We start from the raw sequence: 26,816 nt of genomic DNA, 5'->3' as shown, positions 1-26,816 counted from the left end.
ATTTATTTTTGTTGTCTAAATTATGATTTCCCTATTCCAGGTTCATCTGGCTATCCTTGACCAATCTCAGGGAACTGAATTAGAACATATAGTTGATCCAAACACTGAAAATGAGTCATACTTTCAACAACCTTTGGATATTCGCAATGAGTATTGTGATAACTGCCTTCAAATATGTGAAATTGGAAACAGCAGTCCCTATATATATAATGATACTATATTTATAAAATTAATGGTAAATATTTTGTTTTAATGTTCAATCAGGATTAAGTCAATTTTTCACTTTTCTAAATTGAATTAAAATTCATCTTAGTTTTCACAGAGATAACAGAGAGAAATCACTAGGCATCACATATTCAGTAACTTCCATTAAGATGACTTAATTTCCTTCACATTTTTTTTTATTTATAAATTTACAACCATTAATGGTTATAAGTGGATGGGCTAAGGGTTAGATGAGCTAGGAATACTGCTCTAGAAACTAAACATGGTATTTTTTTTCAGCTACCTTAGGCTTTTAATAAGCAGTGTTATGGTCTTAATCTAGAGTATGCAAATCATCTTACCACCTGTTTTTGTTGTTGTTCTTCTATATTAATTTTACCCATGGAAAGACTGTTAACTAGTATACATTAATACCACTGGATTAGATAACATGAAAACTTTGTGTTCGGAACATGTTCAAGCTTCAGATGTTGGTCTCATGTCAGGTGATGAAATTCATTACTACCTAAAGACATTTGCAAAATATCCATGCCTAGGGTGGAATTTGAATCCACAGTTGATTAACTGGAGATATGCTAACCTCATCTCATCAGGCCAAGTTATAATTAGCCTATACTACTTAAAGACATTCACAAATGTTCATGCCAGAGTGAGATTTCAACCCATAGCCTAATGGTGAAGCGTGGAGATACTATTCACTCGGTAGTTAACCAGGCCAGCAGATGTGGGCCAGCTGACTTGATGTCAGAATTATGAGTAGATTAATTTATTACTTATTTTCCCCAGTCAGATTGAGTATAAATAAGTAAATTTTTTTTTTATTAAGGTTTACAACCTGGGTTTTGATACTTATATTGGGAATATCATTCTCAAGGAATGATATTCCCAATATAAGACCAGAATAAATATATATATATATATATATATATATATATATATATTACCAATCTATATATATTACCAATCTATATATTTTGATCTGAAGAGAATGGTGCAGGTGGAGCTCATACCTAGACATGCTACACTATGCTCAACTCTGAATATAATAAAGGAATACTGGAACATTTATGGAATGATGTGCATTGAAAAAGACCAAAAATGGTTGAATGGTTTCATGCTGCATCACAACAATGTTTCATGCAACATGTCTCCACTTATTTGATAGTTCTTGTTGGACCAAAAAAATTACTATGTGCCTGCATCTGTATTGGCCTGATTTAGCACCCTGTGACTTCTGGCTCTTTACAAAGTTGAAATCAATGATGAAGAGGAAGTGTTTTGCATCATTACAAGAAACTGAAGCAACCATGACAATACACCTAAAAGAACTAAAGAAAGATGACTTGCAGAACTGTTTCAGAAAGTGGCTGGAATATTGGGACAAGTGTGTGGCAAGCCAAGGAGACTACTTTGAAGGAGATTAATTTATATTTCTATTTAAACTTTCTTAACTCTAACATTCACCATACTTTTTGATCACACCTTAAGTTAACATTTTTAGTTAATTTGACTGGAAATCAAACATTCAGTTAAAATAATTATGTACATTATTCACAGTGAAGAAGTTATGGAGATACAACACATTGTTAGAATAATTACTTATCATTAAGAAAGTAACATTCGATGTTTTGACCTCTGTATTGAGGTCATCATCAGGGAAACATACATATGTACAGGATACAAGCTACATGACACTACACTACACTACACAAAGTAAGATGAATCTAAATGTTCGTTAATCATTTACTCTATCTGATCTCTGGGGGGGGGGGAGAACAAAATAATAATATTAATAATAATAAAAACTACATAAAACAATCTTTAAAGTCCTCTTGTATTAAGATTTTCTTCTTTTTGGAGTTGTTCTGTATGGGTTGAAGATAGGTCCTCCAAATTCTTGAAATAATTAATCCATTTTTGTTCAGATTTGGATGATGTTCCAGCATTTTACAGGCTTCTTTGAATTTTCTTTCAAACCAGGTTTTGGTGCAGTGTAGGAACTTGGTGCCTTTCCAGTCAATTCTGTGACATGTTTAGAGTGCTTGTCTGACAGTCCTGTTTTACCATAATGGAGGAATTTAATGTGGTGTTTGTGTTCATGTTTTCTATCAGGATGGTGTGCATCCTGTTTCTCCTATATAAGGTAGGTTAGAAGTACATTGAATTTTGTAAACCCTTGGGTGGGTAAGGTGTGGAAGAGGAGGATCTTTGGAAGAGCTAAGTAAATTTCTTAATTTTGCAGGGGTTTCAAGGTTGTCTTGATATTGTATTTAAGTAGTGTTCTATTTTTTCTGAAATGTCCCTAATGTACAGTATGGCATTCTTGTCATCTTTTTTTGCTTTTAATGATATTTTTATGCAGTTTTGTTTTTAATGATATTTTTATGCAGTTTTGTTTTTAATGATATTTTAAGTATCTTGTGAACTGTTTTTTTTTATTGTAGTCATTTTTTTTACAAATGTTTGGTTAATAATTTCAAATTCTTGGTTCAGAGATTGTTCATCAGAGCAAATTGTTAGGGCTCTATGTTTCAGGGTGCTAATGACCCCTAATTTTTGTGTTGGATGGTGGTATGAATTTTTATGTATGTATTGGCCTGTGTGTGTGTCAGTTTGTGGTAGACTGTGAAGGAGAGGCAGCCAGAGGGAAGACGTGTGATGTGTCTAGAAAAGGAAGAGTTGTCATTTTCGATCTTGATGGTGAATTGGATACATTTGTGTTGTTTGTTTAGGTGGCTTAGGAAAGTATTTAATGTTTTGCTGCCATGGGGCCAAATGGTAAAAATATCATCAACATATCTGAGCCAGACTTTGGGCTTCAGGCTGGTAGAATCTAGAGCTTGTTGCTCAAAGTCTTCCATGTAAAACTTAGCTATTCGAAGGGGGGGGGGGGTGAGCCCATGACTGTACCCTTCTTTTTGTAGTTAAAAATTATTTTGCCATGTGAAATATACCCAGAGCAGAGTATGTGGGCAAAGAGGGCTGTAGTATTGGGTGGAAATATGTTCTGTAAGAGAAGAGTAGTATTGTTGATCAGGACATTAATGAAAAAGACAGTTATGTCAAAGCTGACTCATAAATCTTCTTCTTCATTGAGTGTGATGTTTCTAATTTTGTTTATGAAGTGTTGTGTATTTTTTATGTGGGGTGGGGGGAAGACCTATAACTCCTTGAATGTGGGTCTACTTTCTTGGCTAAGTGATTAATTGGGGCCGTCGATTCCTTCAGCTATCAGTTGTAGTGGTGTGTTTGTGTTGTGCATTTTTGGTAGGCCATAAATTCTGGGAGTTGTAGTTCACCATTTGGTACATGTTGTGGTCAGATACCAATTAGTTCATTTTTTCCTATTATGCTATACTATCAAGGATGACAGTAGCATTGTCTTTATCAGCTTTAGTAATAATGATGTCTCATTATTTTTTAAGGATTTAAGGGCCAATTTTTCAGCTCTGATTAGGTTGCAACTTAGTTGTTTATTGGAGTTTAGTATGTATGATGTTTCCATTTGTATTTTGTCAGCTATATTGGAGGGGAAGAATTTTAGACCTCTTTCAATGTGATAAATAAAATCTAATTTGTTAACTGACCTTGGTTCAATGGCATAGTTCAGGCTTTTTTCAAAAGCGACAGTTCTCCATCATTAAGGTAGTAAATCGATTTGCCATGTGATAACTTGGCCTTGGTCCATTGTTTCTAACTTCGCTTGTAGGTGATTGGCTGCTTCTTGTATCATTGTTTTGTAATTGGCTGTTCCTCTGAGTATGGCGTCCGAATTGTCTGTTGCTTTTTTGTTGTTTTAGTGTTTGAAACCTCATCATCATCAAATTCCTGCCATGTACCCTCAAGGGGTTTATAGGATATAATAGTACTACATGAAAAATTTATATCATTACTAACTTCCTATCTACAATTTTCCTCCAAATCAATCTGTTACTTGTCAAGACTCCAACATTATCAGATCTTATATTTCTATCATCTAAGGGGCTTTGTACCATATCAATCCACCTATATCTTGGTCTTCCTCTGGGTCATTTTCCTGCCAACCTGGCAGAGAACACTCGTTTTGCTAATCTTTCCTCGCCCATTCTGTTTAAGTGACCATATCACCTGAGATTAGCTCTGCTAACGCATTCCTGAATGCTGACAATATCAAGTTCTTTCCTAATATCCTCGTTTTTAATATGATATTGCCATTGATGCCATCTGTTCATGCCTCTAATCTTTCTCAGGACTTTCATATCTGCAGGCTCTAGTCTTTGGTCAAGTGTTTTACTTCTGACCCAGCTCTCAGATCCATAAGTTAAAACTGGTTTGAACACTGTCTTGTATACAGCTAATTTAGTGTTTTGTTCTCTCTTATTCCATATAAATTTATTCAGTTGACGTCCTACATACCAGCTTTGTTGATTCTGTTGTCTATTTCCATATTTAATTTACCATCTTCACTAAAAATCGTGCCTAAGTAACTGAAATGTTTTACTTGTTCCACAGGTTCTCCATTCACAACACAGTTGACATTTTCAATGATTCTGCCTATTTTCATTGTCTTTGGCTTTTTATTGCTGACCTTCATACCATATCTATTACAACAGCAATTGAATTTAGTCAGAGAATCTTGCAGACTTGTAGCGGATTTATTTAGAAGTATAACATCATCCGCATAAATCAAAGAGCTGACATTAACATCTCCAATTTTGATATCAGGTTTAATACCACTTTCCTTCATAATGTGATCCATAGATATAATGAATAACAGAGGGGATAATGTGCATCCTTGTCTCACACCAGATTTAACATTAAACCATCTTCCTGTACTTCCTTCAATTCTAATTCCTGACTTACAACTCAAATAAAGACTAAGTATTGCTTGATATAATGCCCCATTGACACCATATAACTGCAGCATATTTAATAGCTTCTGTCTTGGCACCTTGTCATATGCCTTTTCCAGATTGACAAAACTTAAATACAGATCTTTGTTATATTCCCATGATTTCTCCACTATTTGTCGTAAAGTGAAGATCTGATCCTGACAGCCTCTATTTGGCCTGAATCCAGCTTGTTCTTCACCCAGCTTTTCTTCCACAATTTGTCTCAACCGTTTCTCAAGTATACTTGCATAAATCTTACCAGGAACACTCAGTAGGGAAATACCTCTGTAATTCTGACATTCAGTTTTATTTCCCTTTTTATATATGGGTACTATGAGAGCTCTACTCCAATCATTGGGAATTTGTCCCTCTGTCCAAGCCTTCTATACTATGCAGTGCAGTCACTGTAAGACTTTTATACCACTATACTTCAGCATTTCTGGTCGAATATCATCTACTCCTGCTGCCTTTCCACATTTCAAGCCTTTGATGGCTTTTTCTACTTCAAGTATGGACATGTATTCCTGATTGGATGCCTGTTGAGTGTTTTTTACCATTGTGCTATCACTGCTTGTTTCATTTAGTTTCATTTAGCAATTTTTCGAAGTAATCAGAGTAGGGCTCATCTAACTCTTGGCCTACCTGTTCTGCAGATATATTATAAAATTTCCAAATTTTCATGGGTAGGACTTCCACTGAAATTTTGATTTCATAGATGAAATAATTCATATCTTAAATCAGGGCTCTAGAAATCCACTCACCACAGGGAAGTTATCAGAGACAAGTGATGAGTGAATTTTGAGCCACATTCTAAATGCATTCAAAATATACTACCTCATTTTTTTTTACATAATTTACATGCTTCTTTTTTTTTTTTTTTCATTTTAAAACATCATCTCATCAACATATCAAGGTATTTGACCATAGCAGCCTCCAATGAATGTAATAGAGAAGTATTATTTTCAACCAGGAGATAGTATCTTATGTAAGTAATTTAACGAGTGAATTCTTTCTTAGACTGTCCCAGCCAAAAGTTAGTCCGTGAAGATACTCTTAACCGTGCAGAGTTCGCAGTTGAAAAAATTGTAGCTTAGGCCGCATGTATCCGAGAGATACATTCATTACCAGTATATGCTGAAATGCAATAAAACTTAAAAAAAAAAACACTGCAAATATAATACATGATGGTTTATTTATTTTCAGTTACAATCTAGAAATTATTGAACAAAGAAATATAAAGAATAAAAATTTTTGTTACAAAATAATGCAAAGATGGATAATGAAAGAAAATAAAACTAAACAAATGCATTTAATATCAATTAATCAGAATCTTCAACAGTTGGATTTACATAACAGTCATAGCACACAATATTGCTATGCTCAAGGCATAAATACTTTTTACAACACTTTCAAAAATATTTTGATAAGCTACTTGTTTTGGATGCATAGCATGTAAAGCATCTTTTTCTGTTTGTCAAGGGAGCCATATCTATGTTGTCGTTAGAATTTTTTTCATATTGTGTCTGAAATTGATGAAGTTTCAGGTGTAAAGGGTTATGCACACCTGTAGAGATTTCTGAACGCCTTTTCATTTGTTCTGACACTAACTGCATTACAAGATTTCTAATAAATATTCTGCACCGTATTTTCACATTTTTGTTCAGCATGTGAATAGTCTGAGCATTTATTCCTGCAGTATTCAAAATTGTGTAGAATATAACCATAGGCCATCTTCTGGTGTTCCTGGCTACATTATATGTACCAATCATTTGGTCCACATTGTCAACTCTTGACTTAGTTTGATTGTGATATTCTATTAATTCAGGCTTTTGGGAATAAATTCATGGTGTTATCAAAGTGCAAACTTGAAACTAAAATTATGTTTTTTCCCTTTTTTGGTATATGAGATACAAGTGTGCAATCTACAAGAAAAGCAAATATGTTGGATTTTTCGGACCTGTTTTTAGGAAACACCAAATTCAGGTGGTAGTTTATTCTTACAAACAGTAACTACATATGAAAGTCGCTTCTTTTTCAAGTCAACTATATGATTTATATCAGTAAACCAATTATCAGCTGTAATACTATTCACACACACTGGATAACAGATGAACTAAAAAATATGATAAAGACAAAAGAGAAGCTCTACTATAAGCATAAAAAAAATCCGTACAATTTAAATTTTGAATATGACTATAAAAATTTCATTAAACATCTAAAGGAAAAAATAAAACATGCAAAAGAACATTCTCTGCTATCAAAATTTCTTTCTTGTTGTAATGATAAAAGTAAAGAATGGAGGTTGGTCAATATGATAATAGGTAACACAAAACAGAAAACGCGAGAATTTCCAGAGGGCAATGACATCACTGATATACTTAACAAAATGAACAACCACTTTACCAACTATGGCAGTTGTGTTTTCGAACCTGCAGAAAGGGCAAAGTATGTCAGTCACCTTCCATGAATTAAGAATTCTATGTATCTACATGCAGTAAATGAAGATGAAGTGAAGAGTGTAGTAATCAGATTAAAAAAAGTGAAAAAGTGGGATGTGACAACATAAATGTTAAAAAGTTAAACATTATCATTAGGCATAAATTACAATTCTTTACTAATATCATTAATAAATCCTTTGAACATGGTTAATTTATAGAACACCTAAAGACTGCTTCAGTTGTACCATTATTTAAAGGAGGAAATAGAAATGAAATCAAAAATTACAGACCAATATCTATGCTATCCACAATCTCAAAGGTTATTGAAATTCTGATAAAAAAAATGCTTAAATAGCTATTTAAATACGATATCATTTTATGCTATTAATCAATATGGGTTCAGATCCGGAAGCAATACTGAAAAAGCGCTACTCGAGTTTCATAAAAAAAGGTCTATAGTGGAATAAATGAAGGAATGCACACGGCAGCTGTTTTTCTTGATATATCTAAAGTGTTCTACTGTGTTCATCATGATCTATTGCTATTAAAAATGTCCAAATACGGCATTAGGGGAATTACTAACGACTAGTTCAGATCCTATCTGAATAATAGAAAACAATATACCAGCTATGATATATTTAAAAGCATAACAAACATAATAAAATACGGAGTCCCACAAGGGTCAGTACTAGGACCCATCCTATTCATAATATATGTTAATGATCTATGTAAATACAAACTTTTTGGCAAAATGATATCCTTTGCTGACGATACGGCTTTAGTATACGCCAAAACAACCCTTGAAAATCTAAAAAATCGGATTAATAGCAATATGTTAAAACTAAGTATATGGTTTAGCAACAACGGATTTAACGTTAATACCGACAAAACGAGATATATGTACTTTACATTAATCACAGCATAACTATAAAATGGCATGAAAGGAAATGTAGTGATACTCTAAATTGTAAATGTAGCTTAATCAAAAAAACAAAAACTGTCAAGTATTTGGGCCTCCATAGATAGCAATTTGAAGTGGAACTCCCACACCACTTTCTTAACAAATAAGTTTAGGTTCATAATTAACAGAATATATTATGTTAAAAAATTTGTAAATGCAGCATTCTTAAAATGTTTATACTATTCCTGGGTAAATTCTTCACTGCAATATAGCATTACCTGTTGGTGAGGAGACTATTATAATAATCTGTTTCCATTAATAAGAATAATTAGAGCCATAACTACTACCGACTTTGCACATTCAACCAATGATCTGTATATCATTCATAATATTCTACCATTTCAGAAACTATATCTCTATGGTTGTCTGTTATATGTAAAAAGAAACACTGAAAGTTTCTTGGTATATATATAATGTATACTATGGATTGCGCTGCAGTCGAAACATGCTGGAAGTACTTAAGGCTAACAAAGAAATTTTTCATAAATCTTTTGAGTACGTTGCGACGAGCAGCTATAATAAACTTCCGAATGAAATTAAATCTATAACCACAGAATATGTATTCAGAAAAAGATTGAGAAACTACCTTATGGGATTAAAGAATGTTGACAATTATTTTAAACATATAGTATAAGAGATCATTATAACTCATATATCATAACCAATTAAGGTATTGATTTACAAATTGGTTCATTCAATTAGGAATTAACATATCAACATGTACTTTATAACTGGTAAGGGAGCTCTCTTAGATGCGGTCCCTGGACTCTCAATGTCTGTTTTAAGCTAATTACTTTTCTAGTAACCAGTATGGCTATGGCCCTTAGTTACACATATTTACATTAACTAACTTACATTACTCTAAACCAATTACTTATCATAACTTTGAAACCATTCAAAATACATTATATTCTACTTGCATATATGAGAAAACTTTTTACTAACCATAATAAAATAACAGCCATAATAAGTGTTAGTACCAACAGAATACGATAGTAATACTTGAATTTTATTTTGTAACATTGTACTGTGCATTGAATTGTATTGTGAAATATTGTCATAATATTACAAGTTGAGTAGTATCATCATCATACATATCAAGGATTTAGGCCTAGCGTGGCCTGTTCCGGCCTTAGAAGTCATCGTTGAATCGTTTAAGAGCATGTCCTTGGTTTTCTTTTTCCTAATGGCTTGTACTTTAAGGCTTGTTTAGGTAATCTTTCTGTTTTCATTCTTTGAACGTGTTCCATCCATTTATGCTTATATTTTTTAATTTTTTCTATTACTGGTTCTTGGTTTAATTCTTTCATAATATCTTCGTTTCTTTTGTGATCAAATAGAGTATACTTTGCAGTTTTTCTCATAAACTTCATTTCTGCTGTTGTTAATCTTTGTTTGTCTTTTTGTTTTATTGTCCAGATTTCGCTTCCATACATTATGACCAGTAGAGCTAATGTATTGTATACTTTTAGTCTGGTTTGTTTTTGAACTAGGATTGGTTTAAATATAGAGTTAATCACACCTGTTATTTTTAAATATTTTGCAATTTTTATGTTTATATCTTTTTCATTTTCATATGTGATCATACATCCTAGGTAGTTAAATGAATTCACCTGTTCTAAGATCTTGTTATCTATTACTATTTTAGTTCTTGCTGGATCTTGTCCTTTAAAGGCCATAGTTTTTGATTTTTCTGTTGATATTATCATACCATAATCTTTGGATATCTCATTTAGATTTAAAATAGCTTTCTGTAAGTTATCTTCAGAATTTGTAATTATTATTTGGTCGTCGGCAAAAGGAGAGTGTTTAAATTAACTGTAGGTGAAAGTTTAATTCCTTGATGTAAATTTTTACTCCATTTTATTATTATTTCATTTAAGTAGATATTAAAAAGAGTTGCTGAGAGGGGACATCCCTGTTGGACCCCTTGGTTTATCTCTCTTGTATATGATAGCTCGTGATTTAATATTATTTGTATTTGATTATTTTCATATATACTGGTGATAGCTTTTAGGATATTATTTGGTATTTGTCTTTCTTTTAATATGTTAAATAATATGTTTCTTTTAACTTTATCAAAAGCTTTTTCAAAGTCAATAAATGCAATATGTGTTTCTAAATTATATTCTCTTCTTTTCTCTATTATTAATTTTAGGCAAAAAGCTGGGTCTATAAATGATCGTCCTTTTCTAAATCCATTCTGTACTTCTAGAATAAAGTTTTCGGAATATTTCATCAGTTTGTTATTTAAGATTCTGCTATATATTTTGTATCAGGAATTTAGTATACTGATACCTCTATAGTTTTTAGGGTCATTTCTATTACCTTTCTTAAAGATAGGAATCACAATTGCTTTTTTCCATTCTATTGGGGGGGGGATACCAGTTGAGTAAATTTTATTTAAAAATAATAAGAGTCTTTCTTTGAATCTTGTTCCTGCGTATTTATATAGTTCTGAACCTAGCTTATCTTCTCCAAGTGATTTTCCGTTTCTTGTTTCTTTCAGGCTGATTTCTAATTCTTCAGTTATTTCCTTTTCATTTTCGTTAATTGTTTGCCAGTTGTCTTTTTTAAAATATTTGTCTGTCCACAGTTCTGTGTAGTAATTTAGAAATTCTTCTAATTTCAATTCAGTGTTTAATTTTATGTTTTCTTTGGTATCTGCATTTAAAGTGTTCCAAAATCTTATATACATTGGGTCTTATTTTATATAAATCATGTTCTAAATTAGAAACAAATTTATTCCATGATTCTCTATGTCTTTTTCTGACTTCTCTTTTAGCTATGGCTCTTATTCTTTTATATTCTATTTCATCTTCTAATCTTTTACTGCTTAACCATTTGTGATAGGCTTCTTTTTTCTTTTTGATTATTTCTTTGATTGTATCATCCCAGATCTTCAGTTTTTTTCTTTTATTGAATTTTTTGGTCTTTCCTAAGCGTTCATTTGCTGCTGCATTTATTATCGTTTTTATATTAAGCCATTCTATTTCTATTTCTTCATTTTGTTTTATTTTATCTAGATATTGGTTAATTCTTTGTTCATATAGCCATTGTACATTTGTGTCATTCAATAGTCTAGTTTTATAAACAACTGTTTCAATTTTCTTTCTGTTCTTGTTACTTGTAGCCATTTAGGTGGTAATCTTAATTTTATTTTAACAAGGAAGTGGTCACTGCTTATTTCATATCCTCTGTGAACTCTAACATCTAGTGAAAATTTTGATGTCTTTTCATTTAATATGAAGTAATCTAATATTGATTTCCATCCTCTTGCTGCCCAAGTATATTTATGTATGTCTTTATGTTTATAGAAGGAATTCATTATTTTTAGGTTATTATAAACTACAAAGTCAATCAATTTTTTACCATTTCTGTTTAGAGTGCGTTCTCCATGTATTCCTATATTATTATTAATTTTCATGTTTCCAATTCTTGCATTTAAGTCTCCTGCTAAAATTATGTAATCATTTTTATTTATTTTATTATATATGTTTCATAGCTGATTATAAAAATCAATATTATCCTGTTCTCTTCCTTCTTCTGGGGCATATAAACCAATTATTGTTAAATAGCCTCTATCTATTTTTATTCTAGCTTCTATTATTCTTTCATTCCATAATTTATAATGTTTTAACTGTTTTGAAAGGGAGTTATGAATCCAAATCATGACTCCTGCTTGTGCTCTTTGGTCTGTCGACTCCACTGTATATCACATTAAAATTTTCAGTTCTCATAGTTCCTTTTAATTTCTTTTTTGTTTCAGTGATTACTGCTATTTTAAAATTTCTTTCATTTAATAACTGGTCTAATTCTATTTCTTTATATGCTATTCCTCTTACATTCCAGTTTGCTATATGTATTATATTTTGGCGTTTCCATTTTCGTTTTACCTTTTCCATTCCAGGGTCGTTTCCCATAGATTCATAGTTGAATAGTATAATATGTATAAATTGTATATGTGATGTGAATAATAAACAATAATAATAATATTATGCTCCGAAGAGTAAATGGGTTCTGCAACTCTCTTGATTATGTCTACTAGTTTATTACTAATCAAGTAAGGTCCTTTGGGCTGCTTACCTGCATATATTTCAAGATTCCCTGTGTAAAATACTTTCATATTGACCATAGCAAAAATTTTTATTCCATATTTACTGGGCTTTGATGGAATATATTATCTCTAAAAAAAACCACATTTGCCTCTAAATCCTGGTAACATTTAGTCTATTGTTACATTCTGTCCCATAGAGTAGCATAATTTACAATTTTCTACAAATGATGAGAAAATGTCTCTTACAGCTGCTAATTTGTCAGATTTCAGGCATTCTAAGCGGGATACAATTGTGAATAAGTCTAAATCTCTGTAAAGACATTGTAAGTCTAAAATGTTCAATCCCACTACCATCTGTAGCCCATAAATCCTGTAAATTTAGCCGATTATTGCGATGTAAACCAGCTAGATATAAGAGGCCTAAAAATGCTTTCAATTCTGTTTTGTCTATTCGTTTAGCATCTCTTTCTCTTGAATACTGGTTCGAAATAGAATCAATGTAATTTATTTGTATATAAAAAGATTAGATCTAAAATATCATCTGTCATAAAACAATTCCAAGTTTCAAGTTCTGTCTTGGCATTTTTTGCGTTTGGCTAAACTAACGGAAGTTGACACAAAATATTTTGCAGCTGTCTTCTAATTTGTCTTCTTATTGGATTTTTCCTCCATTTTGATTCTTTATCCTTTCCAAGAAAATACTCTTCATTCATGGACAATTCATCTTCTCTTTCTTCACTAGAAATATCTTGTTTGGTATCCGAATCTTCTGAACGAACTTTCACATAATCATCATCTTCTAAATTACTTTCATTTTCGCATTCGACTCTGTTATTCTCATCATCAGACTCGAGTAACATTCGCTGAATCTCTTCATCTGATGGATTATCCAATCAATATATTTTTCCAGCCATTTTCAACAGTAAATAAAAAAAAAACAACTAAGCCAATACTATACTGAGACCGGAGTTCGCAGTATCACTCAGATACTGCTTACTACCAAATATCACATACTTTTACATAACATATGTTAAACCAAACTGACGGCATAAACAGTGTGGAATATCACTCGTAATATACGAATGTGCAGCTAGTCATGACCTCCAAGCTATACACTGGATATGTGTAAGAATATTTATATTAAAACAATTTGTTTGTATCGGTCAGATCAGCCGCGACCTCTACAGGGTTAAAGCCTTACTGCTGTTTCTGAAATATGAAGTAATTTCAACTTATTACAACAGGTGTCACTATTTATCTCTCACCCATCCGCATTAAGTTTGAAATAAACAGTTAAATATTCTCAAACAAGTTATTCTGCATAACTTGCAAGTCATCACCATTTTTATAAAAATCAGAGATACCATTAAAGAAACAAAAAAAAAATATATTTTTGTTGGCCAAGTGGTTAGCATATCTGCTCTCCAGCCTAAAGGCTGCTGGTTCGAATCCTGCCATGGGCATGGATATTTGTGATTGTCTGTGGAAATAGTGATGGTGATGGGTGGTAGATGGTGTTGGTGTGGGTGTAGTTCGTTGTAGTTGGTGAAGAGTTGTAGAGAAGGTGCCCTCCCTCGATGAGTCTTTGGACTCCCTGGAGGTGTTACATAATAATAATAATATAGAATTTATTAAGACTGATATCATTTGTTTCACTGCCAAATGTAATAAAAAATAAGACAAGTTATATTCTTATTCTCCTAACACCCTCTTTAACATTTAAGTAGGTATGCAGTGATAGAAAGGAAAATAAGTATTGTCGAGAAAAGAAGAAAAAAAAAAAACTTAAGAGACAAATATCTAATGATCAAGCATAACCTTACATAATACTAATACTAGACTACATACTTTAAAGGCTTGGGTGTTCTAAGTGTATGTGTGTGTGTGTGTGTGCATACATATATACATATATATATATGCATGTCCAAATGATGATAGAAAGGCCACAATACCAGAATATTTGCTGAAATCAAGTATAATGGCTACTTATGAGAGAAATGAAAGATTTATTTATGTTACAAGATTTGAATCTTTTAAAAACCAACTGCAAACAACCCTCTTAATTTTTAAGATGCTATTACTTGTGGTCTATTTCTGTGAGTTAGAATTCAAATCAAGAAGGAAAACAAAAAATCATCTCTCTCTCACTCAAAACAAAACTAAGGATTTCTGAGTCAGGTGTAAAGCTCTTAGGAAGTATATTTTGGGATAGTCAAGACATTAATTTGACATACTTTTTAAATCCAGCAGAGAATATTACGTATTGTGAAATTCTTTTAAAAAAGAAAAAAAAATACAAATACCTAACATGAAATCATCAGACATAACATTACATAATTTTAATGCTGGACTACATCCTGCTGTCTAAGAAATTTCCAAGTTTGGAAATTTCCTATAGTCTAGGACAGGAGTGTCAAACTCAATTGGATCATGCACCATTTGCTATAAAACTGTATTTCAAGGGAAGCAAAAAATTTTCGACTAAAAAAAACCTGCACTAATTAGAATCGAAGGGAAGTGAAAAAATGAGTATAAATAAATTGGAAAATTAATAATAAAATTTTATTTATTCTAAGTCATTACAAGACATAAAATAATAGTATAATGATTATGACAACTCAAAAAAAAAAATAATATAAAGAATGTTTTTATTATATTAATATTTACAATTGATAGCATTTAATCCAAATTAAACCAAAATTAAATTTTATTTGAATAAATCAAATATTTATTATATTGGGGAATTTGGGGGAATTTTTTAAATATTACTGAAAATATTTTAGAGAAAAATGATAATATTTTCGGGTTAAAAAAAAGAAAATATATATATATATACTTGCATAATATAATTATAGTAATTTAATTTCAGTATTTTATTTTTTTTCTCGACACTTGACGTTTATTATTAACCAGCCTGCCAAAATTTGGAATCAAAGATTGTGAGCATACGACCTTCATTATGGCAGAAAGGTTGACGTCGTTGGTTAATCTTGATCTGTGGGCTGTTTTGTTACCTTTCATACATGAGAATAATCATTCACATAAATAGGTGTGTTACCAAAATAATATAGAATATTTGCTGCAAACGTTTTCATTTCCGGATATTTTTGACCTAAATAACTGTATATTTTTGGTACACCAACTCCTTGGTATTTTGCTTTAAGAATGGAATCATTTTTTTGCAGTCATTTGCAAAATCATTTGTAGTCACCAATGACCTCACACAAATTGTTCAAAAACTGACCAGAATACCAGATAACCCAAACCACTCCCCAAATACCCTAGCTGTCTTCCTTACTAATGACCCCTCCAAATATGCAGTGAGCCCCCCCTGGACAATTCTGACCACAGCTCATCTCTTTCCCTATGCAACAACGCTTCCACAGTCACTCCCACACAAGAGTAGTTTGGCATTATAACAGTGTCAAATGGGACAGTCTCCAAGCCTACTATGCTTCATTCCCATGGTTAGACTATTGTTTCCAGTCTTCCAAACATATGCACAGAATGCATCACCAAAGTGATCCTCACTAGCATGAAAACATATATTCCCCACACTACTCAGACCTGCCATCCCCTAACTAAACCTGGTTCTCCAAAAAATGTGCAAAGGCTGTACAAATCAAAAATCAGGCATACCACAGCTGGCTCAAATCAAGAACCCATCCTCATTCAATGCCTATACCGAAGCCCGAAACAAATGCAAGAAAATTATCAATACTTCCAAAACAGAGTTTGAACGGGCCAAAAGCAGGAAGTTTGCAGCCTGTCCAAACGGCAGTCGTGTCTTTTGGTCGCTTGCCAAGGCAATTGGCCGTAACTTTTGCCCTACACTATTCCCACCTCTATCACACCCACATGGCTCAATTGCAACATCACCCATAGAAAAAGCTAATCTTCTGGCATCACACTTTGCCTCCAATGCACACATAACTGATAATGGCAAATGCCCTCCAGTCCTTCCAACTGCCCAACATACAATGCCCCTGCATCCTTTTGCCAAAAAAAAAGACATCACAAACCTGTTGTCTAAATTAGACACAAAAAAGTCTCCTGGCCCTGACGGCATTCCTCCAGTTATCCTGAAGGTCTGTGCATCGGAACTGACTCCTATCCAATGTCAACTGTACACACTCTCTTACTCCACTGGCCTATATTCAACTAATGCTGGGGTCCCACAAGGTTCAGTTCTCTCACTGACCCTCTTCCTTCTATATATCAATGACCTACTTCAGTTGACCTCTAACCCAATGCACAGTTTTGCAGATGACGGCACATTACATTCCTCCCATTCATTTGACAAACCCTACTCTACACAACTCACCTCAACCCATAGAACATCAACCACCACTGCCCTTAATTCCAACCTCCAAGCCGTCTGCCAATGCGGCTCAGATAACCTCATCAACTTCAACTCTAGTAAAACCCAGTTCTGTCTTATTTCTGACAAAAAAGAACCTTTTCCCCCAGCATTGTTTTCGATAACACTCAAATTCTCAGACAAGATGAAATTTCTCTTCTCAGAATTACCTTGACATCAAGTCTCTCCTGGCATAAACACATCACAACCATTGCATCCTCAGCTTCCAAAAAACTAGGTTTTCTCTTTCGCTCAAAACGTTACTTCACCCCTAAACAGCTGTTAACACTATACAAGTCACAAAACTGCCCAGCTCTTGAATACTGTTCTCACATCTGGAGTGGGGTTCCAAAAAACTCCCTCAAAATGCTTGACTCAATACAGAGGAAAGCAACTAGACTATTAAATGACCCATCCCTCACCAACTCACCCCCCCCACACACACTTTCACAAAGATGTTTGGTTTCTGTGATCTGTATATTCTATAAATATTTCCATGGGAAATGTTCATCTGAAACAGCATCAATAATTCCCCCACCCTGTACTAAGCCCATTGGAACACATTCAGCTGCCACCCAACATCCTTTCACAGTACACCTCTCGAAATCCGCAGAACAAGTTTCTTTTCCTCCTGATTCATCCCTGCTACTGCAGTACTGTGGAACAGTCTTCCCCCCAGACGTATTTCCCAAAGAATGCAACATACAGGCATTCAAAACAAATGTAAACAAGTTTCTCCTTTCACAACCCACCACCTATATACGGTACTAACGTACTATAGGTTGAATAACCAACCTCCTGTATATGGGCCCAACATTTAAAAAAAAAAAAAAAAAAAAAAAAAATTTGGAAATCAGTAAGTTCGATTTGAATACAAAGAGGAGCTTTTTCGAAATTAAAGGTAAAAGGATCTGTAAAAAGTGAAAAAACTTCTTCTGGCTCCTTAAAATCTTTAAATTGCCTATGAAATGGTTCTTTTATCTTTTCTAGTTTGGACAATATTGAGAAAAGGTAAAACTTTGATTCTTATTGTTCAACTGTTCACACATAGGAAAGTAATTTAGAATATTCTCTTTTAAATGATTTTGAAACAAAACTAATTTACATCCAAAACTTGCCAGTGCATCATACATGTGTGTTATTAATTGATCTTTCCACTGAAGTTGGACATTTAAATCATTCAAATGTCCTATAATATCAACCAAGAATGTTAGATGATGTATCCATGTCTGATCATTAAGAAATACAACATCACCATTTTTCATTTCTAGGAACAATTTGATCTCCTCTAAAAGTAAAAAAAAAAAAAGCTTTTTAGAACCTTATGACAAGATAACCAACGAATCTGTGTAATAAGGTAGCCCTTCAAATTCACTTTCCAAGTCTTTTAGAAATTGTGCAAACTGGCGGTGATTGAGGCCTCTGGTTTGGATGAAGTTCACAGTATTTGTCACAGGCTTGAGTAGGCTGCTCATTTCCAATACTTTGGAGCACAGGACCTGCTGATGAATGCAGTGGAAAGATTGCAGTTTTGGAATATCTGGATACATTTCCTTTAACTTTGCTGCAAGTGTTGACACAAAACCTTTATTTTTGCCTGTCATTGTTGGAGCACCATCGGTTGTCACTGCTATGAGCCTTTTCAGAGGAAGTTGGTATTTTTCCAAAATGCCCCACACGGCATCAATGATGTATCCATGTCTGATACATCAGACATGGATACATCATTGATGCCGTGTGGGGCATCAATGATGTATTTCCCCTGTAGTGGTTCCATGGATGGGAATCATTTCCAAGAACTCTTCATTAATATTCATATTGTCATCGCAAGCCCAAAGAAACAAAGCAACTTGAGCCATGTCATGAATATCGAAACTTTCGTCAAGTGCAATTGAAAAGCACTGTACATTTGGGGATATTTCTTGCAACTGGTCACGCACATTATCTGCCATTTCGGTTATTCTTTTGATCACAGTATTTCTGGACAAAGAAATATCGCGAAATACGTACACATTTTTGGGACATATGTTTTCGGCTGCTTTCATCATACACTCCTTAACCAAGGAACCATCACTAAAAGGTTTGGAATGTTTTGCCAATAAATACCTAATTTCATAACTGGCTCTCACTTCTTCTCCTGCAGCTTATCCCACTTAAACAGGGTCGCTGTTTGTGATGAGTCTCCTCCACATCCTTCTGTCTTGGGCTGTAACCACATCCAATTTCTTCATCCTCAAGTCCTCTTCCACTAGCTCCCTCCATCTCTTCTATGGCCGCCCACACTTCCCACGTATTCGTCCTCCCTCCTCATAACATGACCAAGCCATCTCAACCTTGCCTCCTGTATCTTCGCTCCTAAGTTCATAACTTTCACCGTTCCCCTCACATAGTCATTTTTCAGACGATCCTTTCTGGTCACACCACACATCCACCTAAGCATTCTCATCTCTGCTACCTCCATTCTAATGATGTTATTTTTCCTCAGGGCCATAGTTTCCATAGCATATGTCATAGCTGGTCTCACTACTGTCCTATAGATTTTGCCTTTCAGATTGATCGGCACCCTCTTATCGTATAGCACTTCAGCCATCTCTTTCCAGTTCCTCCATCCCTCTTGTATCCTGCATCCTACTTCCTTCTCAGCTCCCTCAAGCTTCTTCCACTGTTGAACCTAAGTATCTAAAGTCCCTCACCTTCCTGATGACATTTCCTTCCAGCTACAGATCTGTCTCCTGGCCACCATCCACTTTACAACACATATACTCTGTCTTATTTCTGCTCAGGCTCATACCTCTCTCTTCCAGTACTTTCCTCCATCTTACCAGTTTAGCTGCCACTTCTCTTGAATCTGCACACAGCAAGATGTCATCTGCATACAACATTGTCCAAGGTGCATCTTCTCTCACCTTCTCAGTCACCACTTCCATTGATGCAAGCCAACTGTCACTTGAAAACTTTTTGTCTGTCATAGGCAGGTCCGAACTTTTGTCTTCACATTTCTGTACATCTCCTGCACTAACCTGACATATTTCTCCAGTACCTTCTTTTCCCTCAGACACCTCCAGACTTCTTGCCTTGGCAAGAAGTCTGGAGGTGTCTGAGGGAAAAGCATACTCTATCATATGCTTTCTCCAGATCAATAAACACCAGATGTAGCTCCTTTTGTTTTTCTCAAAACTTTTCCATTATCTGCCGTAACCCAAAGAGAGCATCTGTCGTTGATCAACCAGGCATGAAGTCAAATTGTTCCTTTGCAATCTCCACCTCCTTCCTCAATCTTCCATCAAGAACCCTTTCTAGGATTTTCATTGTGTTGGACATCAACTTTATTCCTCTGTAATTCTTAGTCTTGTGCATTCCCTTTACCATCGTAGATGGGGACAAGAGTACTTTCCCTCCACTCCTCGGGTATATTTTCCTGTTGGCAAACTTCTATGAACAGGTCCCACAGCAGGTCAATTCCCTCTTCCCCCAGTGCCTTCCATGCCAGGACCCACTGATTTTCCATTCTTCATCCTCTTCATGGCCTCCTTCACTTCCATTATGCTGATGCTCAGCACCATCTTCTCATAAGGCTGCCCATCTTCTCTGTGAGTCCTCGCATTTTCCTCATTCAAAACTGGCTCTCACTGCTGATTCATTATCTTTCATAATTTTTGAAAATACTTGTTGACTTTAAAGTGAATTCTTCATATTTTTTAATTTTTGTTCTCTCAGTTTATCCTCAAAGCGTAAATATTGTTCTTTGTGAATTTTATTGTAGTTCCTTTTTATATTATATTGTTTGGCGACACTAATTGTTTCGTTACAAATAATGCACACAATTTTGTCCTTTGTTTCAGTGTAGAAGTAATTCAATTCCCAGTTTTCTTGAAATTTTCTCTCCTCATCAGCAATTTTTCTTTTTCTTGTTGGCTTGGAAAGTGACATTGTCTCGCTGAATAAATATATTATTAATATTATTAACAATTTTTATAAAAATGTTTGAATAAAAATGCACAAAACTGTAGACCAGTGCACGGTACTATTGCAAATAAAAATAAAAAATAATAATAAAAGGGATTCTCTCACTGCTAGGTTGTCATTGAATCGTGTTCAGCGCACTGATTTCAAAGATCAGTCATTGATTGACTGTAGCAGGCAATTATAAACTCATAGCTGGATTCATATGAGTGCATATGCTGTGCATCAAATGAACAGCTGGTAGCCAATAGAATTTGACTTTTTCAGCACACTACCAGCAGCATGCTGTAAGTTAACAACGAAAGCATAAATATAGTTTACGATTGATTAGTATTGGATCTAACATTGAAATTGCAATATAAATTTTTATTACTGCAATTATATTATAGCATGTCGTTGCATCCATATTGTAACTATAAATGTCGTATGAAAACGAATAAATCAATACCGTATTTACTCGAATATAACTTGCACTTTTTCCCAAAAAAATTAAAGCTAAAAAATCATGGTGTGAGATATGCGGGGATTTTTAGAAACTAAAGTTTTCAGAAAAAAACTGAAAATGGGGATGACTTACCAAGAATCTCCTCTTCGTTATAGCTACTTCCAGCCTTGAGAGCAGTTTCCTTGTGTGCACTGTCAAAGTCATCTATCCAAATAGTGTCATCTTTCCCATTATTACAAGTAATTTACAAGATTTTAGATATGTAATGAACACCCTTCACGGATGTCTGAGAAGTGAAAGCAGAATGTGAAATAGAGAGCAATGGTAGGCCAATAGAGATAGAACAGCTATGAAGATGTGGATATGATTGGTGTGGTATTAACAAAAGATCGCGTTACCAAAACACAAAGTCAAGCCGACATTTTTGAGCTGAAACGCTAATTCTCTTCAACCAAATTCCATAATATCTGAAACTGTCATTATAACATTCACTCTATATGTCTTAGTTTTAACACGTTTTATGAATTTTATTGCAGCTTTGTATTTGAGTTAGTGGGCGCACTCGCACACATCTAACTAAAAACAATAGATTTCAGTTAGATACTGTGTTTTGCCGGTGCAACATATGGTTTGCTTGAGTCTAAACAGCATGGTTAATGTTGGAGAGGACATGTGATTCATTAGTCAGTGTCGTTTTTATACCAATTGTCTCTAATCGCACTAAAGAAATGTATTACACATGTTGAGAACTATATTACACAGACAGCAAATGTCTCTGTACTTTATTCGGTGGTACAATAAACCTACTTGTTTTTCTTGCATCTGCAGTATAGTGGCAGTTGGGGAAGGCATGTTGTTTACCGCAAGGAGCAAGTTATCGTCCCGACATGAAAGTGGTTAAACTTTATTTTCGTGTGCGATGTATGTATATGCAAAACTTAAAAAAAAATTTTTTCATAAAGTAAAATCAGGGTACAGGGTGTGAGTCATATTCAAGTAAATATGATATTTCTGTTTTATTATAAAAAGCAACCATCCTTTTTTTTAATCTTTCCTTGAGGCATCGGGGGCCGCACGCGGCCTGCCAGTTTGACACCCCTGGTCTAGGCTTATCTTGCTTCCACCCACGAAAGGTTATTTGCAAAGTTATAGTACATTTCGTACCGTGGATGGGCTAAGATTTTTTTTTATCTTTTTTATCAATTTTATATTTTTTTTTAACATAGTTAGAAACCCTGCTCTATCAAATATGGAACTTTTTCAAGCCACTTCAGTCCTTCAGTAAGTGAGGCAGTGGTCTCACACTGGGTGATGAAATTCATCTCCCACCTAAAGACAATTACAAACATTCATGCCCATGGTGGGATTTGAACCTGCAGCCTGTTGGTTAGACAGTGGGTACACTTACCATTCGGCCAACCAAGCCAGCATATCTCCAAGTGATATTAATTTGATCACCTAAAAAGTCGCCTACATGGATAGAACTAGTTCAGAAGTCTTAACTATGCATTTTTCAAAATACATTCGATGTCTGAGTTTAGATTATGCAAAATTATTGAGAATCAAGGTAGCTATGCTGACAAGACAAATAAGTAATATCTGTATATACAAAATTCAATTTACTTTTCTCTGGTTTTATTTAATGACAGGATTTACTTTTCAGTCTGTGTTTCTAGATTTTTATATGGGTTATGTGAAATCCTCAGAACTTTGGCCTACCAGCCATTACCATTTAGGCTGAAGTTTGGTTGCTGTGCTTGAGCTTCATTCACCCAGTGTTAGTTTCTGCATGCACATATCATATTGTACTGTGTTCCATGATGGTGGCAATTTGACTTTGCAAAAATATCAGAAGTATTAATTAAAGTTATTGATATTCAGTATTGCCATAAAAAGTATGCAGTTGTGAATAGCCAATGTAATAAGCCTTATCACCAGAATTCTTCCAAAACTGTAAGAATAAGAGCAGCTACTGGTTAACACTCATTTACAGTTCATCTCTAAACCTACTAAACCAAAATCTCTTTCATTTTGTCTACCTCTATTTTTTTTGGAACAGCCTCCCTCATTCCATCTTCATCAAAGACTACAGTCTTCAATTTTTCAAAAAACACATTGACAGATTCCTCCTTTCTTATTATCCTTTTGTGCATACACGGCATTGATGTATTATAGTTCTTGCAAATTTCATGTGGGTGAGATATATCAAAAAAATATGTGTATGTGAAACTGCATTAAAGCTGATGATTATGACAAACTCAGGCACAAAAACTTGGTACAGTGCCATGGGAAACTGCAAGGTAAGTATTTTAGTAATGCATGGGCTGTTTAAGGAAATTAGTATCAGATTGCATACCTAGAATTAGAAAGATAAATCAAATGGATGAGAAGCATAATTAAGCAGAAGCTGGAGAGTATATAAGGAGAAAGATAATTAGCAGGCTCATGAACAGTACAGAGCACAGGAAAGAAGGATAACTGGTATGGTTAGGAAGGCAAAATCAGATTACAAGAGAAAAGTAGCTGACTAAGCTAAAGGAAATCCCTAAGAGTTCTTTTGCTATGTGCAAAAGGAAGGTTGATGATGAAAAGATAATCACTTCAATGAATACTGATGAGTAAGGAAGTACAGAAGGAGAAAAAGCCAAAGGAAATCTCTAAGTGTCCTTTTGTTGTGCACAAAAGGAAGGTTGATTATGGAAGGATAATTTGAATGAATACTCATGAGTAAGGAAGTACAGAAACAGAAGAAGTAATTAAATTATTGAGTGATCACTTTGCAAGTTTAATCATTCAGGCTGGAGATAATTCAGTGACCAATGTTACAGGGATTGAGACAAGAATAGAGGTAGATGAACTTTAGGTGTTTAGGATTTTAAGAAGTCTCAGCATGAATGCTGCCATGGGATTGGATGAGATATCAGCCCATATGTTATGGGAAAGTACAAGAAAAATAGCAGTGCTCCTGAATAATGGAAAGAGGACAATTGCTCATTTGAATAAAGGAGATTCCAAAACATTGAGTAAATAATAAGGTGAACAGTGAGAAAAAGTTGTTAAGAGCAGAATTCAGGAATGAGTGGATAGGAGTATGATTTTTTTTTTTTTTTCTGTGAGGTGTAGCATGGCTTTGCTTTGTGAAGATAAGGATAAGGACTTGTCTAAGTAGCTTACTAATTTTTTACAATATAGTGACAGATGAGATCGACAAATGATAAGTAAAAAGGAAAATTTTATAAAGTCCAGCAGCATTGTGGCTATACCAAGATGCTGCTGGGCTTTGGAAAATCATATGATTTTCCAAAGCCCAGCAGCAGGATTCCACACTGAGCTCTTTTACATCATTTGGAGTTAATGGGATGGACATGAAGTTGGCGATGTCGGTAAGAGGGTAGATGATAGTCTGACATCAGAGTGATATATTGTGGAGTTGAATCATAGATAAGACAGGTGTCCAGTGGCATACCATAGGGCTCTGTACCGGGCCAATTCTGTTCAATTTATGCATTAGTGATACTAGACGTGATTTGGTTGGAAATATCCAGTTGTTTGCTGATGATGCTGAACTAGGAAAAGTGATAGTCAACACGTTCACTGCCAACTACGAGTATAATCATATGTCGATTACTGTGTGGTTACGAGATTACTCGTACTGACCTTGAAGAAATGAAAGTGCTTGACGTGCGGTAACAAACTATGCCCGAGGAGCATGGCAGCGAATGTGTTAAATAAAGACAATTTAGATATTCTGCAGGATAATCTGTGTTTCTTATTACCCTTTGGCATGACTATAAGTTCAAGAATGAATGACAGAAATGATAACATTTGAACAAATGTTATTTTTAAACATTATTATACTGTTGTGTATATTGGCTTTTATTTTACATTTTATTCACTATGTTATTAATTAATTAATTAATCTGATTTGATATTTGTTTATTGTATATCTATGAATGTTTTCTTTTATATAGTGTGATAGTACTGAATTGGAAAGCAGGATGAGGGCTCTTGAAAGTGGAACAAGTTTTACGTGGAAATTGGGATCTTTTGTAGGGCAAGAAAATGGAATTTTTTTGTGGAGAGTGGATTTCTATAGTCTCTGGAGAGTAATCCATGGTATCATTCCCAACTTATGGAGCCCACCATTTTATACAGGAAGGCCAGGATTCAAGTTAAGAGTAGAACTCTCAGAAGGCTCTATTAAGGACCTGCAATTCAATTGCTGCGTATGGTTGATAAAGGGAGAATTTGACTATTTGCTGCAGTGGCCTTTCAGCCATCAGGTATGAAAAAACATCTTCCTTGTTTTTTTTTTTCACTTACATTACCAATTGAAGATGCAAATTCATTTTGACCGGGGGACTATGCTTATTTTATCTATGAATGACAGTTGACAATAATCATCATCATCAAATTCCTGCCATATATCCTCAAGGGGTGTACAGGATATGACAGTACTACATGAAAAAATTACATCATTACTAACTTCCTATCTACAATTTTCTTCCAAATCAGTCTGTTACTTGTTAAGACTCCAACATTATCAGATCTTATATTTCTATCGTCTAAGGCACTTTGTACAGTATCAATCCACCTATATCTTGGTCTTCCTCTGGGTCGTTTTCCTGCCAACCTGGCAGAGAACACTTGTTTTGCTAATCTTTCCACTCCCATTCTATTTAAGTGACCATACCACCTGAGATTAGCTCTGCTAATGCATTCCTGGATGCTGACAATGTCAAGTTCTTTCCTAATATCCTCATTTTTAATATGATATTGCCATTGATGCCATCTGTTCACGCCTCTAATCTTTCTCAGGACTCTCATATCTGCAGTCTCTAGTTTTTGGTCAAGTGTTTACTTCTGACCCAGCTCTCAGATCCATAAGTTAAAACTGGTTTGAACACTGTCTTGTATACAGCTAATTTAGTGTTCCGACTAATTTCTCTCTTATTCCATATGAATTTATTCAATTGACTTCCCACCATACCAGCTTTGCTGATTCTGTTGTCTATTTCTATATTTAATTTACCATCTTCAGTAAAAATCGTGCCTAAGTAGCTGAAATGTTTTACTTGTTCCACAGGTTCTCCATTCACAACACACTTGACATTTTCAATGATTCTGCCTATTTTCATTGTCTTTGTCTTTTTATTGCTGACCTTCATACCATATCTATTACAACAGCAATTGAATTTAGTTGCAGACTTGTAGCGGATTTATTTAGAAGTATAACATCATCCGCATAAATCAAAGAGCTGACATTAACATCTCCAATTTTGATATCAGGTTTAATACCACTTTCCTTCATAATGTGATCCATATAGATAATGAATAACAGAGGGGATAATGTACATCCTTGTCTCACACCAGATTTAACATTAAACCATCTTCCTGTACTTCCTTCAATTCTAATTCCTGACTTACAACTCAAATAAAGACTAAGTATTGCTTGATATAATGCCCCATTGACACCATATAACTGCAGCATATTGA

General features: G+C 34.2%; 1 protein-coding gene across 2 annotated transcripts in view; it reads left to right on the top strand.

Moving 5' to 3' along the window:
- The window catches only part of LOC150108178 (TNF receptor-associated factor 3-like), a 396,437-nt gene that overhangs the window by 357,443 nt on the left and 12,178 nt on the right, over positions 1 to 26,816 (top strand). For both annotated transcript variants that reach the window (XM_090415633.1, XM_090415632.1), the window contains 2 exons: positions 41 to 235; positions 25,292 to 25,603. In XM_090415633.1, the coding sequence (XP_090271759.1) occupies positions 41 to 235; positions 25,292 to 25,603 (507 nt within the window). The remainder of the gene's footprint in view (positions 1 to 40; positions 236 to 25,291; positions 25,604 to 26,816) is intronic.

The sequence above is a fragment of the Typopeltis vanoorti genome, chromosome 3 (assembly GCF_054136105.1).
Source record: "Typopeltis vanoorti isolate ZY-2024b chromosome 3, IOZ_Tvanoo_1.0, whole genome shotgun sequence".
In the NCBI taxonomy this organism is placed as follows: Eukaryota; Metazoa; Arthropoda; class Arachnida; order Uropygi; family Thelyphonidae; genus Typopeltis; species Typopeltis vanoorti.
The sequence above is the reverse complement of the archived record's forward strand: the minus strand, read 5'-3'. Positions and strand labels throughout refer to the sequence as shown.